At 37.9% G+C, this 18,851-nt stretch overlaps 1 protein-coding gene across 4 annotated transcripts in view; it reads right to left on the bottom strand.

Annotated features, from left to right (window-relative positions):
- The window catches only part of LOC124723086 (ubiquitin-conjugating enzyme E2 H), a 148,697-nt gene extending 133,421 nt beyond the window's left edge, over positions 1-15,276 (bottom strand). For all 4 annotated transcript variants that reach the window (XR_007006499.1, XM_047248264.1, XM_047248265.1 and 1 more), the window contains exons 1-2: positions 15,027-15,276; positions 8,338-8,414 (exon numbers count right to left, since the gene is read on the bottom strand). Coding sequence is in view for 3 of the 4 variants with exons in the window: in XM_047248264.1 (XP_047104220.1) it covers positions 8,338-8,414; positions 15,027-15,160 (211 nt within the window). In the remaining variant the exon portion in view is untranslated. The remainder of the gene's footprint in view (positions 1-8,337; positions 8,415-15,026) is intronic.
- Positions 15,277-18,851: the final 3,575 nt, after the last annotated feature.

Genomic DNA, 18,851 nt, shown 5'->3' on the forward strand with positions numbered 1-18,851 from the left:
TGCAAGTGGAACAGGAAAGGAAATGACACGTAGTGGTACAGCGCACCCTCGCCATACACCATACGGTGGTTTGCAGAGTATTGATATAGAAGCAGGGAACACAACCTGTCACTTCAATAAAACTCTTACGAAAGGTGGTGATACTGGCCAACTGACTACCTAATGTTTTTGTTATTGTTCAATAAGTTACAATTGCTCTATTTTGGTGAAAATAGGTTTTACTCAGAGTAGCCACTACCCTCTACCCACTTTAGAAATTTTAGAAAATAAATGAAGACTACCTTGTGTGGGGAAAGAATAGTTCAAAAATGAGTCAGAAAAAAATTATCACAATTATACTGCATTTTACCCACTTTAAATAAAGCTCCTGTTATATGAATTGCATCTGTTTGATTTATTACATTAAACACAGATCTGACATTCTGGCTCATCAAATGTAGAAAGTGGTTTCAAAACCTATTTGGTTCAGGCATGTTTGACCTTATTACTGATTCTTTTTCTCATCTCAAACAAAAAATTACAGTACTACTAACAAAAAACAAACACTTTGACCATAAACTTAATCGCTTTTACATTTAATCTACTCATACGAATTGAAAATTTGCCCACCATCCCAAAAATGCCACACACGCAATCGCACAACTGATACAAGGGAACAGTCTAGAAGCTGCCACATGGCCGTGCTAGAAAAATACAGTAAAATGGACCACATCCAGTACTACGACAATGTGCAAGTCATGCAAAAACCATAAAGAGACAGATGTGTATTTTTCTTGCTGACTACTAGCAACTGAAGTTGCAGAATCCAGCAATCTTGGCATTAGAGCATCTCCATAACACCTACAGTTAGCAAACAATTGAGAAAGAACTAGACCATGGACCTATGCCAATAAGTGTAAGCACTGTACAGAGGAGAAGAGGGAAACGTACAAGAGTGAAGTACCGGTGACCATACCAATTTGCACACATTACAGGTATGTCATAAGGGACTGCCAGGTTGGCAGAGGGGGGAGGAGAGCACAAGGAATGAGGATACAAAGTGGTGTATGAGGAGGAATTATATACCTCTTTAAAGTAACTGTCAAGGACACTGTCCCAAGTATTAAGTCAATGAAGAGATAAGCGTCAGAGTTTCTTCAAGAGAAAGAATGGGGATTTTTAATCAACTCTTTCAAAGGAATATTATATATGTATAAACTGTTTAGGGTAATTGTTCAAAGTTATGAACATTACACAGCAAAGTTAACAACACTGAATGTGTTATTTCAACAGTACTGCTGATATTATGAGTGGCATGTCACAGAATTGAAATATTCACTTTGGATACAGCATGGAATGGTTATTCAAGATACAGTCGCATGTTAGGGCTGGAAAAATACTTTTACACACTATGCTATGTAAATTCCACTTACAAGAACTGGTATCATCACAAACTTAGAATACTCTCACATGCTATCAACTGTTTTATAACATGAGGGTCATTCAAAAAGAAACAAGCCGGAGGCATAATTACAGAAACCAGTACCTGTATGTTAGAAGTATTGACCCTGGCTGTTGACACACTTGTCCCACTGTGACAAGGTGGTGAACAGCTGTCTCATAAAATTTCTGGGGCTGCGATGTTAACCAGTTCTGCACGTACAGCTGGATGTCATCGTACGAGGTGAATCGTTTGCCCCTCAGAGCCTTTTTAAGGGGACCAAAACTGGCATAATCATAGGGACAACAGTGAATGCCCAGCGTCACTTGCAAACCTTGACCACCCTTCACCAAGCGATCAAATCAAAACAACCAGGCAATCTCATCTGTGGGGTCATTCTGCTTCATGACAATGCAAAGCCTCAGACGGCCAACACAGTCTCGGCACTCCTGCAGAAATTCAAATGGGAGGCTCTCTGCCACCCTCCATACAACATTTTTGATCCCCTTAAAAAGGCTCTGAGGGGCAAATAATTCACCACGGATGACGATGTCCAGATGTATGTGCAGAACTGGTTAATGTCGCAGCTCTGGAAATTTTTTGAGACAGCCATTCACCACCTTGTGTCACAGTGGGACAAGTGACTCAGCAGCCAGGGTCAATACTTCTAACATAGAGGTACTGGTTTCTGTAATTATGCCCCTGGCTCGTTTCTTTTTTAACACCCCTTATAGTCACCCAATGATAAAAAATGAGTTTATGTAGTACTGGGTTACCTTTGTGACACAACTGAAAATTTCTTAGCAAACAGATGATCACATCTTCCTAAACAGGGAGAAATAATCAGATGTAAAAGCAGTTTCAGGCATACCCCAAGGGAATGCTGCATGATTGTCAATGATTTTTATATACAAAAAAGTCCAGTGCATAGCTTACTATGTTTTCCAAGACTGTTTGTGGAGAGTAGAGTTGTATACAGGGAAGCCAGATAAGTACAGTAACATACAGAAAGATCTTCCAAAGATCAATTCTATGTGCACAAAATGCCATGTTACCCAACAATGTAAACAAATTATTTATTCCACATTAACACATGGAAAGAGTCATTGTTTGATTACAAGACTGGCGATGAATCATTGCCAATGAACTGTAATTCACACATGAAATTAGCCTCTAAAACCCTTTTTTTTTTAACAATTTTTGGGTACTTTCCTTTTCTCTTTGATTCTTACCAGGTTGGGTTAAACAGAGAGAAGATCCAAATAAAAGCAGAAAGTTTCAGCAATGATTTACTTAGTAATGAGAAAGTGTCAAGAATATACACATTCAATTCCAGTAGCAGACACTGTGAAGGAGGCATTACGCACCATGGAGAGGTTATTGTTAAAATTCCGAGAGCATGTGTACTAAACAAAAGTCAAAATTTAACTTTTTTCCACATATACCTCAATAAACAGCCATGTTGGTAAAATCAGAGAATTTTGAGCTCATTTAGAGACTTGCTGACAGTCTTTCTTTACAAGTACCATTTGTAAATAGAACAGGGAAGAGTATAGATGGTAATGGTAACCTATGTGCTCAATGCAACACACTAAAGTAGAATTCAAAACGTAGATGTAGAAGTAAAACAAACTGGATTTACAAGAAGTTGCACTCACCATTATTTTATTCCTTACTCAGACTGCTGGTAAGTGAGGCAAATGTCAGCAAGTGCTAAGTGATAAGCTCCAGTTTATGCAAATGCTGTGTTCTGCAAAAAGGTTAAAGACTGACTCTTGCCTACATGCAGTTGTCAGAGCATTACAATTAACACAAACCTTAACCCTTTGCTGTCAAGTTCCGTGTAACAATGAACCAGGTGAACTTCAAGAAATCCTCACTATGGTGGCCACATTTGTCACTTCACAAATTGCATCTGCTGTACCAAGTAGGCATCATGGCTATATATATGTTTAGTGGCATGAAAAGAACTGAACAGTGAAGGAAAAGATGAAGTTCCAGATATTCTTTTATTATGTAGCTCTAAACCAGGTATACCTACAACAGTTACAATATTACATTGTTTACAAGAGTAAGAAGTTTGTTATTTTCTTGGTGCATATTATCTCCGTAAGAGGAGTTTCTGTCTATAAAAAAAGAAGAGAATACTGGGAAAGTGCCCTTCTCAATGTCTTTAAGTTGGTTTTCTCTTGAAATATTGTGTCTCCTTATTTTCTTCTTTATAATCTCATGAATTCAGACACATTAATGCATTTTTGGCTACCTATACTTAATATATCATATTATACTAAGGAGCAGTGAAAGTGGAGGCTGAAGGGACAAGCATAGTAGGTACTCCACCTTTTAGGCACGCTTCTCCACTAGTGGCCATCCCAAAAACCTGTCATCCCAAGTTTGGAGCCATTGCCTTGCACACATTTTGAACCAAACCCACCAAAGTATCACGGTTGATCAAACAGTTTCCAGTTGAGGGTATTGCTGAGTGTATACACAACATAGGGCAACTCCAAGGCAGAGATACAAGTAACAACATGCGACATGTAAGCAAGGGACTAGTGTGGCATTCTTGTCTTTCCAACGTGCACAAGGTAAATGCAGCCTGATGATATTATTACCAAATGCATCCAAACAGGACCAATGTGCTATTATTCTTTCCTTGGCTGCTGAAGGACAAATACCAGCACACATCCACCGCAGAAAGAGGAATGTGTTTGGGGCATCAAGGCTGTCAAAAACCACTGCTGTGGAACGATACACCAGTGGGTCTGCTTCATGATAAACATCCCTATTCGCTTAAGTCATAATGCAAAAGATATGCCACCTCAAGTGGGAGACACTTGAGGACTCGCCCTATAGTCCTGATCTCTCCCCACAGGATTAGCATGCCTTTGGGCACTTAAAAAAGGCCTTGAAAGGTAGAAGATTACTGTCTGACAAGGATGAGGTACATGCACTTATGGATTTATTTACGCAGCAGGACACAATGTTTTACTACGTGGGTATCTTCAGCCTGGTGTGCCAGTGGGACGATTGCCTCAACACCTGCGGTGAGTTTGCCTGGTTGGAGTTCTGATTCTGGGCTGCATGGCTTTCAAATGGAAACTTTTTGATCACTCCTTTTATAGCATCTGACTACGCTGTCTGACACATGCATGCACAACGTATCACAAGGTACACACTCGAAGATACGATACCCATAATAGGCAGATAGCACATTTCAATAAAGATTTTGTGGTCGGTAGTGGACGATTTTAAACACTATGTCAAGGAAAAGTTTAGAAAATACTGTAATGAAACAGCAGCCTCTCGATTTAAATGTATTCTCAGGTAACTTAAAGATATATTACAGCCAAATACATTATTACTGCTCATCCATTAAATTGTAAAGCTATGTCAGCTTTGATCATGTGAATATTTAAAAATTTCTTAGCTTTGCACGTTAGTTTAAACATCAGCGCAAAGCAGAAAAAGTGAGTCTTCTGCTGCTCTGAAGATCATTATCTGAGGAGTCCTTTGAAGCTGAAAATGCTTTCAATGAATTTTTCCCAGATGCCTTTCTCTGGAAGTCACTTTCTTGCATGTTTTCATGCATGGCATAATACTAAACCTAGTCTTCCAACATGACATCAATGGCCCACACATTTTCTATCTGGTTATATTGGCAGTGATAAGAGGGCAGCCTCAAGACACTGTGACCCTCTTCCACTGCTAAGCAGTCAACTTCAAACTGATTTAAAAGTGCTGATTTCCTCCAACATATTTCCTTTCATACAGCAACCTGAAATTGATATAGTTCTTCTTCTAGCCATTGTGCAATTTCCTCCTCCTTTGTATTTGAATTAGGATTTCCTGTATTTTCTCTGACTGACTGACAATGGGTGTTATCCACAATCCTCTTCTAAACCACATAATAAACCTGAAAGTGGGTGTTTAAATATGTAACTATTCATCTCTATGATAATCACTGGATTTGGAGCTTGAAAGTATTAGCTTTACACTTTTGATAAAGTAATATTCATATGATCTATCATAAAAGGCAATAAATCTCTTTGCTTTGCCAGTCAATACTCTCAAACCACTATTGCTCTTATAATCATGCCAGATATGTCTTCTGGCATTTCACACCTCTTTCACTTGAATGGCAACTCTCTGTTAAAGAAATATGTTATGTTAAACATCTGTCACCATGTGCCTTTTAAGACGTGTGTTCTCTGTCATATAATTCCAATACAGCACAATGAACAACATCTTTATGGAAATTGCCCAAATCAGTAACAATTCTTTCCAACAATCTCCTTCTTCTCAGATAAACTTCATTCCTTCACAGGTTTCAACTGCCCGTACTTCTGCATATATTCTCTGTGCAGTTCACAGTGAAATGCCACGAGTCTTTGCTATTGCATTCTGTGGTGGGCCAGTAAGATTTCATGTCTTCTGACATTGTCTTTAAGGTCGTGAAGAAATTTGTAGACCTTGTATATGACTTCCTTTGTTTGGTTCTGAGTGTCTTTAAACTCTGGCATTTTAACTGAGAAACTAAAATTGCAATACTAAATTATGAAAACCACCATATTTTTGCAAACATGTGACACTTCCATACATGGAACACATAAGCGAATGATCAGTAGCAATGAAGTTGTGCCAACCACAACATGAATGAAGCACAGTATCTCCACAAATTCTCTTAACAATAGTTGGTTGTTTGGTAGACCCTGCTTCTTACAACATTACCTGGTCAGTACCTGTAGCAAAATGACAATGTGGCAACATTGTGGGCGTAGTCACAGGCTACACTAGATTAAGCCAAGGGCTTCTCATTGGCACTTAGAAATGGAGGGAACACGAGAACTGATCTGCACCTCTGAGCCGCTTTTGCTGTTCCTTATCTAAAATTATTTTCGTTTACTAATTCATAGTTACCGACATATCTTAAGCGTCTTAATACCACTAACGAGCACCTACATCTAAAAAAATTTTTGGTGATAAAGAAATCGCCTTCAAAAAATAAAATGTCTATATATAAATGTGATGGTTAATACCACAGAATTTCCCAGAATACCTGGCATCTATGTTCTGATCCCAAAAAGCAGAAATCCACAAAAAGGGTCTTGGATAATAAGATGCTACAGATAATTTCCACCGTGGAATAGCAGGCTGGCTTGTAAACAGAGATACTGACATGGCTTATGAATTTTTCTATAAACATTATATCTCATTGTGTGAGTAACTTTGGCACTAAAACTCAAAGGAGAAAGTGGATTTAAATGTATGCGTATGCCAGCGATAAATGGTAACAAAAACATGCCAAAAAATGGGAGAAAAAGCAGGAAGAGAAGGGATCTTGGCAGATTCTTACTGATATAGTAGAAGGTTATTGTCATCATTACTGTGAAACCTAATACCAAAGGCTGCACCTGAGTAACTAGCTTGCGTACAGGGTTAGACCATACCTGTCACGATTACATGGGCCCAAAATAATAACCAAATCATATAAGATTCTTTTCATCTATTAAGAGCAGTAAACAGTAGTAATTTTCAACAAATAAGGAAGAGTATTCCTCTGAGGAAAGTACAACAGGAAATGATGATAAAGTGACTAACGGGAAAATGCTGTAGTGATCTTAAAAGTGTTTAAATTCCATCTTTTGAAATACCAGAAATTCACTCAACTAGTGGGAAGGGGGGGGGGGGGGCACAGAGATGATAGCCAAGCACAACTATATGGAAACTTACTGCAAATTTATCAGAAGTAAAAAGAGCGAACAGACTTAAAGGAGAAATAGGTGAACTTTCTGAGATATTTGACGGATATAATTCTGAGGTTTACCATTATTTTACATTATAACTAAAGCCGATGTACAGTAACACTGAATTGTATGATAGTAGTAGTACTGCAGGAGAGATTCTTTATTGAGAATTGAACTCTGTGTCTAACAGCAAACCTATTTTTCCTTGTCAGTGATAATGTGTGTATTTTGTTCCTCATTACAATTGCGTGAGATTATTTACACCATAAGCTAGGTTTCACTTTTGTTAAATTCGTGCACAAAGATTAGTTTTTTAAAGTTACAACAGAAGAACTTCAAATCCCAATGGTGGTACAGATAAAAAGTGCAAAACATGAACACTATGAAGAACATGTGATGTCACAGACGTGTGTTCAGGAGACAACTACCATTTGCTGCAGTGATAAAATGGCTAGCTCATGCAAACTTTTTAATGGAACAGTACACTTGCCAAGCACACGAAAGTTTCTCTGACTCATCCTGAAATACTTTTTACAAGATGGCTGGCAAGGAAAACAGTACAGGCAGATATTGATAAATTATACTATAAACATGAGCTACTGATTAAAAGCCAAATTTAAAAATCTCACTAATCTTACAATGTAACTGGACAGATAACACCACATTGCAGTAGGAGATCACACGTGTAACGGTATCTTTATGTGTGTGTTCTCCTTCTGCTACTTGATGAGTAAATTTTTTTATCTATCCAATTACATTACGCTTTTCACTAGTATCTTACTTATGTGGCAAGACTCCCTACTTCTACAAGAATGATGCCAATCACACATATGTATCAACTTACAAATGATCATGCCACTAAAAAGTACTGATACACTTAAATTAATACTTTACTCCAACACACTGTCAATTTTGTTTATCTACATTATGTATTACATTTACAATGGAAGGCAACACTTCTCTCCCAAGTCTTTTATAGAGAGTAAATACCTATGATCAAGGCAGCAGCGCTTAAAAATTTAAACTACAAATAAAGAATAATCGGCAGTGGCTGAGAATGATCAAACTTTCAAAATACTCTTGTTAGAGTATTAGCATGAAAAGCACGAAATACTTATTAATTAATTACAACAACAAAAAACAACTTCGGAATAAGCTCTTAGTACTTACTTCCCCGAGGCCCATAGAACTTGACACAAAATTCATTTAAGCCTCCAAGAATGGTAACTTCATGTTTACTTTCTATGCTGCATCAAGAGTTAAAGGTAAATGATGACATACAGTTAGACTTTCATTTATTGCATTTTTAACTTAAAGTAAGGGACAGTATAATTTGTAGTGAGGTAGGGCGTGCATGAGAAAGAGATCGAGTTGTGTTGTGACGTCTCTATCTCTATCTCTCTTGGCTAGCAAAATTAAATATGGTGTAAAAGTTTTAACCATGAGGCTAATAACTCTGCACATGGCACTGACAGGTCTCCCTCCCCCCCCTCCACAAACAGATATTTTGATAACCTAAACCTTAAAAAAAAAAATTCTGAAGTGCTGGTAAATATAAAAACACAAACAAATGCACAAAAATGTTGTAACTATTTTTATTTCCCAAAATAAACAAGGTGTATCATACTGACATCAAATAGCATTATTCTGTTATTTAGGTGTCACATTAGTTTCTTGATTTTTGAAAAGCATTTAACTCAGTACTGCACCTACAGTTATTGTCAAAAGTACAATCAAATGGGGTATCAAATGAAGTTTGTGACTGGATCGAAGACATATTGGTAGGGAGGACACAGCATGTTATCTCGGATGGAGAGTAATTGTCAGATGTAGAAGTAACTTTGGGTGTACCCCAGGGAAATGTGTTGGGATCCTTGCTGTTCATGTAGGGTATTAATGACCATGCAGACAATTTTAATAGCAATATCAGGGTTTTTGCACATGATGCAGTCATCTATAATGAAGTTCTATCTGAAAGAAGCTGCATAAATATTCAGTCAGATCTTGATAAGGTATTAACACAGTGCAGAGATTGGCACCTTGCTCTAAATTTTCTGAAATGTAAAATTTTGCACATCAGAAAATGAAAAAAATGTAGTATCCTATGACTATAATATCAGTAAGCACCTATTGGACTTTGTCAACTCATACAAATACCTGGGTGCAACACTTTGCATGGGTATGGAATGGAATGATCACATAGGTTCAGTTAAGGGTAAAGCATGTGATAGACTTCAGTTTATTGTTAGAATACTGCGGAAGTTCGATCAGTCCACAAAAGAGATTGCTTACAAATCATCCATGCACCCAGTTCTAGAATACTGCCAACTGTGTTGGAACCGTACCACATAGGACTAACAGGGGATAATTAATGTATACAGAGAAAGGAAGCACGAATGGTCACTGGTTTGTTTAATCCATCCCAGAGTGTCACAGAGACACTGAAGGAAGCGAAATAGCAGACTCTTTAAGACAGACGCTAACTATCCTGAGATAGGCTATTAACAAATTTTCAAGAACTGGCTTTAAATAATTACTCTAGGCATATGCTACAACTCCCTACGTATTGCTCACATAGGGATTGTGATTAGAATAACTACTGCATGCACAGAGGCATTCAAACAATCATTCTTCCCATGCTCCATATGTGACTAAACAGGAAGAAAACCTTATAACTGGTAGAATGGGATGTACTATCTGCCATGAACCTCACGGTGGTTTGCAGAGCATAGATGTAAATATAGTTATGTAAAGGTAACAGGATGAGATATCACACACTGTTCCATCTCAAAACTCATACAGTTTAAAAAAATATAAGTAAGTTAGAGTGCGGTAATGACAGAGTCCAACTTAGTGGCAGGCAATGATGTGTTTGTAAACACATAAATCTAGTTCAAAGATTTAATGGGTCGATAAATATTTGATAATAGTCATTGGCTCTGATCAGTGACAATGTTAATGGCTGTTGTAATCTCACTTTCTTGTGTATATTTTTAAAGATTTGTTCCTGGTTAGTGAAGCCAATGAATCTGAAAACAAAAGACCTGGTTGTAGTGACAGACTGACAAGCAGCTTAGCCCCCCCCCCCCCCCCCCCGCCCTTCCTTAAACCATGTTGTTTGCTACATGTTTCCTATGTCACTGGTCAAAACCAACAATTAGTAGTGCATAGTTTTTAATTGTCACAAAGTGTTAATTTACAGAATCATACACTAAAATAATATTAATATAATTACTATTCTTGTTATTAATCACTTCCACCATTCTCACAATCTTAAAAAGTTCAGATCTTTCTAACTGCAAATTCAAACTTTGGGCCTGTCTGGAATCTTCACAAAAGTGGTAATCAAAGTTCTCAACAAGAATGACTGTTACAGGTATATTCTTAGAATTTTTCATGGCCTTTGGCACTGTTGATCATAAAATACTGCTAAACAAACTAAGCACTAGGTGTAAGAGGACTAACAAAAGAATGGCTCCAGTATTACTTGAAAAACAGGGTGCAAAAGTATGATAGTTAAAAAATGTCAGCTGAAGATAACTTTCTACTGAAACAATTGTCAGACAAGAAAGATATAAACATTGGTGTGCCTCAGGGTAGTGCATTGAGTCCAATTCTGTTCTTAATAAATATCAATGACTTTCCAGGCAGCATAAGACTTGGAAAAAATTATTTTTCCTGACAGCAACATTAGTCACTGACAGAGATCACCAAACCTATTAATACAGAGAGCAGATGGCACTGGGTTCTGCATTAGTTTTGTAACAATCAGTGTCTTGTCGTGACATACCAGTCCTATGCACAGTCATTTCTTTACTAAGGGATTCTTTTCTGAGTAACAAAGGTACAAAAAAGGTACACAGGCATAAAAAATGCTGTCATCTGGCAGACATCTGTTTAAGGAGTTGGGCATTTGGATTACTGCTTCAAAGCATGTTTATTTCCCCGTGAAGTTTGATGTAAATAATCCACTGGTAAATAATCACTGGTGTGCAAAACCACAATACAAGAGAAAACAATGACATTCATTATTCCACATTAAAGAGTGCCTTTAGCACAAAAAGATATAATGGTTCTGTACATAACAGTGGAACAGCAGCCAGCCTGGACGTCAATTTACCACAGAAAAACAAACTCAAAACAGCATCCTATATCATGGAATAAAATTGTATAATGAACTGTCCGATGAGATGAAAAAGGTTACTAAAATACTTTTACTTCAAAAGGCAGCTAAAACATACTCCACACATAATGCATAAAACACAATTATCCCTTGGAGGACTCGGAGTAATGGGTTAGTAATGAAAAGGGAGAACTACATCATTATATCACATTCCAATACATAATCACAGTGTACTGCTTCTACAGACAAATGTGCCAAGATCTATAGTGAATGATAACAAAGCTTTGTCATTCTCCTGAGCTCAACATCTCACTCGAGTTTTCCAGACAGACTGAAGGTAGGAGAGAGATGTGCACGCTCGTGGTCCTGGAGCCACAGGTGCACGTAGTGTTGAACTGCACAACTGTTTTATATTAGAAGATCTTTGTTGCAAATTATGTCTGATCAAAAAAAAAAAAAACAATGTATGATAAAAACCAGGTGAATGAGAATTCAGTTGTGAAGACTATTACTTCATATTTGGGAGGATGGCATTTGCCATATCTGGCCATTAGGTTTTCCTGAATTATTTCAGAAAATGCCATGATGGCTCCCACAGCAAGGCCATGGCTGACCAACTGCTCTAGCCTCACAAATTATACTTGCATACTATGTGTGTTTTTGTATATTGGAGCTATTTGTTTCGTTGTATTTTGATGAAAGGCCCTATATCATTGAGAGATTATCCGCCAATGTACAAATATGTGGCTACTGTGTAACTTCACAAATTATACAGTAAATTATATAATTTAAGTGGTTAATTAAAACTGAGCTAGAACATTATTTTTTCTTTACTCTCCAAGTACTAAATTTTGAATGGTTGTTAGTTGCGTGTGCGGTTCCAGGGCACTAAACCAAATGTTTTGCATTCAAAGCTTGGCTGGTTCTTAGATTCCTCCTCCCCCCCCCCCCCCCCCAGCACCACTTCTTTCTGGCCATAATTTTTACACGCACCTCCCCCAATATTTTATGTATGTTTTAACACCAAGTTGCACTCTGATTTAGATTCTATGTTGGACTCAAACTGTCCTCCCCTCCTCCACCAAGCACCATCCCCTCTCAGTTTGGGTGTACTCACTTTAGACTTTACTGAATTTACAAACATACTGAGTGGCATATTTTTCCCAAATCCTTCGCAACATTTCCATTCTTTTAATCACTCTGAATTCCAGTTTTCAAGAGTAAAGCATAAAATTTTTAAATGGGACAAGTATCAGTTTGTCTTCTCCATTGTACACAGGAAATGTCAGACTGATCTTACTTTTCAGATTATGTCAGTTTAGTAGACAGAAATGAAAGAGAGGCAATATCAGTAGGCAATTATGAGGGCCAGACTAGTAAATGCAAATCAAGTGCCATAATACTGCAGCATCTCGCTCACTATTTACTTTGTAAACAAACAATAAATGTCACAACATATCAAGTGTCTGCAAGTAGCTCAATTCATATGCAAGAATTATTCAAAAACAGCAACTGTGTATCGATTAGGCTAATTGTAGACTCTAGATATTTTATGGCATTATTCACAGTTTGTTGATAAAGTAAATACCAGATGACATGGTGCAGTGATATGGTTCAGGATTCCTTGTTTTGGAAGACTTAATTTAGCCATGTTCTGGCAAATGTGACCTGTGTTTTCCATGGTTTTCCCAGTGTAAATATTCGGAATATCTGACATCATTATGTTAAATGGTTAAAAGACCAATAAATAAATAATACATCCTAAGAAAGCTCTATCAGTTTTTTTTATGCAATGTGACCAACTCTCACTGTTATTGTATCATCATCATCTTTTTTTATGAATTTTCAACCAACTGTGGAACTGTGTTCACTCTATACAGAATTCTACAAATTTTAATTACAAATACGTTAGGCATGACTGAATGATTTAATGCATTTGTTAAGGACACTGACAGATTCAGGAGAATGAAGGCTCATGCCCCAAAAGGCTTTCCTAAATAACTACACACAAGTGCCGAGATGGTTCCTTTAACAAGGCTGCGGCTACTCACCTGCTCTTTCCTCAAAATGTCTGTACATTCATACCCCTAGACGAATAAATTATACGGCATTCCTCTGTAATGACACTCATCCAAAGAGAATCCATTCAAGTGTCTTCATCAGTATATTATTTTTCTCACAAACTTTTTTTTTAAAAAAAATTCACGTATGTGACTGACATTCACCTGAACTACACGGAATGTTACTTATTTCTGACAAACATGTAACACAGTCCAACTGCACTAAATTTTTTCATCTAATCAATCAGGTTGTTCTCAATCCTGCTGACATTACACAGTTAGCTACCAGTGAGACATTTCTTCATTAAAGACAAGGGGGAAAACTATAGTTATGAGATCTGTAAAATATATGCCACAATACAACATTAACCAATACTCCACACCAACACAACCATATGGAGATTCCTGACCCATTTCCACAAAGGGTAAAAACATTTCTACTATAGAAACTTCACAGTCAACAATCCACAACATATGTTTCAAGGTCCTACTCACAATCCTACAAAAGAAAAGAAAACTTGTTCCTTGCATTTACTGACTGAAATGTAACAACTCCTACTCAGTCATTTTAGCCATTAGTAACAGTTACTTGAAAGACCGGAAAAACAAAGCAATTAACTGAACATTTTCGTGAATACAGTCTTTCACATGTAATCACTCTCCATAGAGAGAAAATGTTACCTCTCACACAGAGTTCCAAAAGCAAAAATTATGCTGCACACACTACAGAAATATAAATAGGCCTAGCTAATGAAAACAGACAACCTGAGATATAGCTTTACATCAATTTGTGTTTGTTTACAGAAATAGAGAAAATAATGTGAATATAAACTTTTTAATCCGTAAGTGAAGAAAATTTTACAAAATTTTATTTGAAACCCGATTGTTGAGCTCATGGAACCAATGAGTACTCATTATAATACTATTTCAATGTGTAATATTTAGGTTGCACAAACAATATTATGAACATCCACACTAGTAGTTTCCACTTTGTGAATCCCTCACTACTGCCACAATAATAAATAGTACGAGTTCAGAACTATATTTTTGACTGTTCACTGTAAACAACGGCTCTGACTGTAATACGAAGGCCACTTATACTATTGACATTAATATTTATCTCACAGAAAGTTGGAGAACACATTAGCATTGTGTATTTGTAGCGATCCCTTACCGTGGAGACGACATAGGATGCAAATTTATGTTAATTTATTTCAGGAGAAAATGCACGAAAAAAATCACATTTGACGTTTAGGAATAGCATAAAAACCTTAAACATTGTAAAAAAATGCAAAAACAAACACACTATCCAGGGCCAATATACTGTCAGCTGACTGACAGAATAACGTCGCACAGCTTTATGTTTGTTTACCATTACTTTAAATGTGTAATTTGCAACATGATACATGCAGGCTACGATGTCAAATAAACAGTGTTCTTCGCTCATTGAAATAATGTAAATGAAAAGCTCTGATTCGTCCAGCAGTCATACAGCTACCTACAATTACGAAACAAAGTAATCTCTCCCTTAACAACTAAACGAGCACCAATGACTACACAATTCCTTTGTTTAGGAGTACGTCTTCGAAATGCCATTCTTGATGAAACTAACGCAGATCAAGCAGTCATCAAATTTTACGAACAAAGGAACATATGCTGCTGCGACAAAAGGATACAGCTTGATAACATCAGTGTCCATTCGTCTTTTCCCTGCGCTAGGTGACGACATTCTTGCGAATAATATTGCCGTCCCTTGATCCCCTTTACTCTCTGAATGCGTTACACAAAACCTGCATGCGTAATCAAACATTCGACAGCATTTCAAACACTGCAAGCCACAGTTAAAAACGTCAAGATAACGTCACCTATTACTCTGATTCGAATTCATTTCTACTCCTTTACCATCTTTTACTCCGCACAACTATATCCATTGCAACATAGTTGCCAACATAATGCGCATACTGCAGAGATCAATTTTCCAGTACTCACTGACAATACACCTTAAGCTTCTTGTATGACGACGGATTCGTAAGAAAATTATTTTATTACAAAAGAAGAACCTTGAATATGGATATTGATACCTATAAAGAATAGACTGATGACACTGCACGGTAGAATTCTGATACATAGTTAACTGCATTTCATTTTTAGCTTCCACCCCGAGAGTAGTATGCATAAACGGCAAGGGAAAAGAAGTCGAATAGTATGTATAAAATAGAATATGGATTACAAAATAGGGAAACAGCTTGATTAAATTACACATAAATGGCAGGGCGTGCTTTCATCAGTCAATTATGTACAGGCTGCTATGTATAACCTGAATGAATCCGATTGTGGAGATCTCAAGTAACTGCAAATGAGACGATCCCTGAAATAGTACTTTTTTTGTCACAAACGGGCAAGTGTCACAGTTTTAAGCCTTCTTGTACAACACTGTTTAAATATTTCTCGTGATGTTCACAATAAATGGTTGGTTTCCCTCAACTCAAAGAATCTGAATAGCGACAGCTTGCTCTTCCAAACTCGATTATCTGACTGTTAAAACTACTTTGTCATCGAATCAGTTTTTGCTTAAGTCGTTACATTGACCAACAGAGGTTTTCGTCATATTGACATCCGAACGCCAGCATCCTCTACCGTGCATAGGAGCTTCCCTCTTCTTCCAGTGGTTGGCGTCAGTTTATCGCTGCCCTCAATGGCTATGAACTCCACATCCCTGCCAACACGCGCCCAGACACAGATATACTTCCTATACCATTACTGCTTCACCTAATCTTTTGAGGCTCATCGTAGCAGAAGCCCAAGATCCTACTGGAAGTGATCACCTACATGTCCTTCACCAGATGACATACCGTGCACCAAACCAGACGCAACCCACAGCACACCAGCAGATTCAGAACTATTCCCACGTAGCTTGGAATACATGTCATGCCCAAAGCCATACACTAGTCGTAAGCCACAACTCCAGCCTTCAAAATACTGATGACAGCCAACATGAGTCTGGTTTCCTACAACACACCATCACAAATGAAGTTGCCAATCATACCTTACCCCATACTATTTAATATGGCCTTCCCACTCCCCTTCCATGAACTCTTGTTCTGTACTAAGGATCCCTTTGTCTCTACAAAGAATTCCTTCGTACTTGTAACTGAGACATGCTCCAATGTCACCAGCTGCCCCAGAAACATTTTCACATTTCCAATAAACCGTACATAGTACTGAAAAAAATCGAAAAAGATTCTGAGGAAAAAACTCACTACCATGAATCCCATCCTACAAAACAACAGATTCCCCATCATCCAGATAAGCTCACCAAAACCAACCACTTTTTGTCTTACCTGGAAGACACTTTCACTATCCCACATGACCACAACTTTAACTTTGATAACTCAGTGGATTGCCATTTCTATGAATGTACAAACCTAGACATCCCACTTCTCGCACCAAACTTCCAGTACGTACACACCACTACATGGACAAGACTCAACAAGCCAATAACAGCTGAAGTCATAACAAAAGTTCTCGTTAAAAAGTGAAACACTGCTTCCCAATCCTGATATCATTACCCACTGCTGTTTCAACTAAGGTCCCATAGTCCATCACGAAATCCTTGCCATCCTTCACAGTACCATTCACTACACAAGTTATTAGTCAGAGCAGTAGAACACATCCAAAGTCTTGCTCTTCCTGAAACCTAATTAACTGCCCTCACATACATCATCTTATTGACCTATCTACTTCATGTAAGCAATCCATCAAAATTCTAAAACTACCCTTACACAACAAAGCCATCAGCATCTTGCAACACAACTACCCATCCCAATAATCAATGTAGCTTTCCTTCCATCTGTTCCATAAACTTCTTTAACCTTACGCACCTTATCTCCCATCCATTACATAAACAAAAATCCTCCATATTTTCCCCCTTTTTATCAAGGAAGGCCATTGACTGTGTATGGCGATCTGGTCTACTCTTCAAGCTACAAACCTATGAATTCCCAGTTAATTAAACTGCCTGCCAAAAGAGTGAAGCATGCAGAAGGGGGGAGGGGGCAAAAAAATGAGACTTCATGGGTTGAGAGGGTATGGGATGTTACATCATTTATTACAAAATTGAGTCAAATTTACAAATAACTTGGTAGTATGAGCACACTTAGCTGTATGACACACCACCCTCTCGGGTCTGGGTGCATTCACTAATTTGGTTGAGAAGGGTGTCATACAGCCAATGTATCCTCTCCCCCACTACAGTTGTAACTGGTCCTTAATATTCTGGACACTGGCACTGGAGTGGAGTTGAAGTCCAAGATGGTCCCATACTTGTTCTTTAGGAGACAGATCTGTAGATCTTGGTGATTGTGGGATATGTACCTCAACACCATACAGACAATTTACAGAGACACACGCCATATACATACAAACATTGTCCTGTAGAAAAATGGCATCTAGATATTGTGACATGAGAGCTAACATATGAGGATGCAGAATTTTCATGACACTTCATTGTGCTATCAGAGTTCCCTGAACCACTACCAGCTGTGACCTGAAGTCATATCTGATGACTCTCCACAATATGATGGCAAGAGTAACACAGATTTGTCTCTCCAAAAACTGGGAGAGAGGGACCTCTCCCCAGGTCACCAGAAAGCTTACCAATGATAGTCATCAGGGGTAGTGCAGGACCATGATTCATTGTGAACACAACATGATGCTGTTCATCAGCAGTTCATGCTTCTTGGTCATGGCACTGCTCCATATGCAGCTCTTTGTGTTGTGGTATTAACAACAGCCTATGCATGAGGTAGTAGTTCCATAGTCTAGCTGCAGCTAGTCTCTGACTAATGGTGCTGGGTGACACAGAATTTTGCAGGGAGTACATTACTTGCCCTCAGATGGCAGGTGCCGAAGTGAATTGGTAATAGTGTACTTGGTAAGCAATATGTTAATGGCCCCTTGTAGTGGTCAAATGTGGATGGCCAGAACCTTGACAATGAGTATCCCTGACCTCATGTTTACATGCAGTGCAACATCAAGCCACTGTCACATCTGAATGCTCCACAAATCTCGACACGGCATGATTTGACCAGAACCCAAATGGAGACCCACAATGGGTCCCCTTTCAAACCCTGTCAGTTGCTGATAATACTTTCTCACATTATTACTTGGCATCTCCATGTCCTTCACGGCGATCACTTAACATCTTGCATTGTTCATGTCTCTTATATATTCTACTGGGCCTGGAAACAACACTATCAATGGAAAACATTAATGCTATTCTACCTGTCACAGAGAATTTTTATTTATTTATTTTATTTACACATCAAGTTCCATAGGACCAAATTGAGGAGCAAATCTCCAAGGTCATGGAACGTGTCAGTACATGAACTTACAACATAAAAGTAATAAGAGATAAAAATAAATGTTCATGAACCTGAAAAAAAGTCAGTCCATAAGTTTAAGAAAACGCTATCAGCAATAAAATAAGAATCAGCTTAATT

This window comes from Schistocerca piceifrons, chromosome X (assembly GCF_021461385.2).
Source record: "Schistocerca piceifrons isolate TAMUIC-IGC-003096 chromosome X, iqSchPice1.1, whole genome shotgun sequence".
Classification (NCBI taxonomy): domain Eukaryota; kingdom Metazoa; phylum Arthropoda; class Insecta; order Orthoptera; family Acrididae; genus Schistocerca; species Schistocerca piceifrons.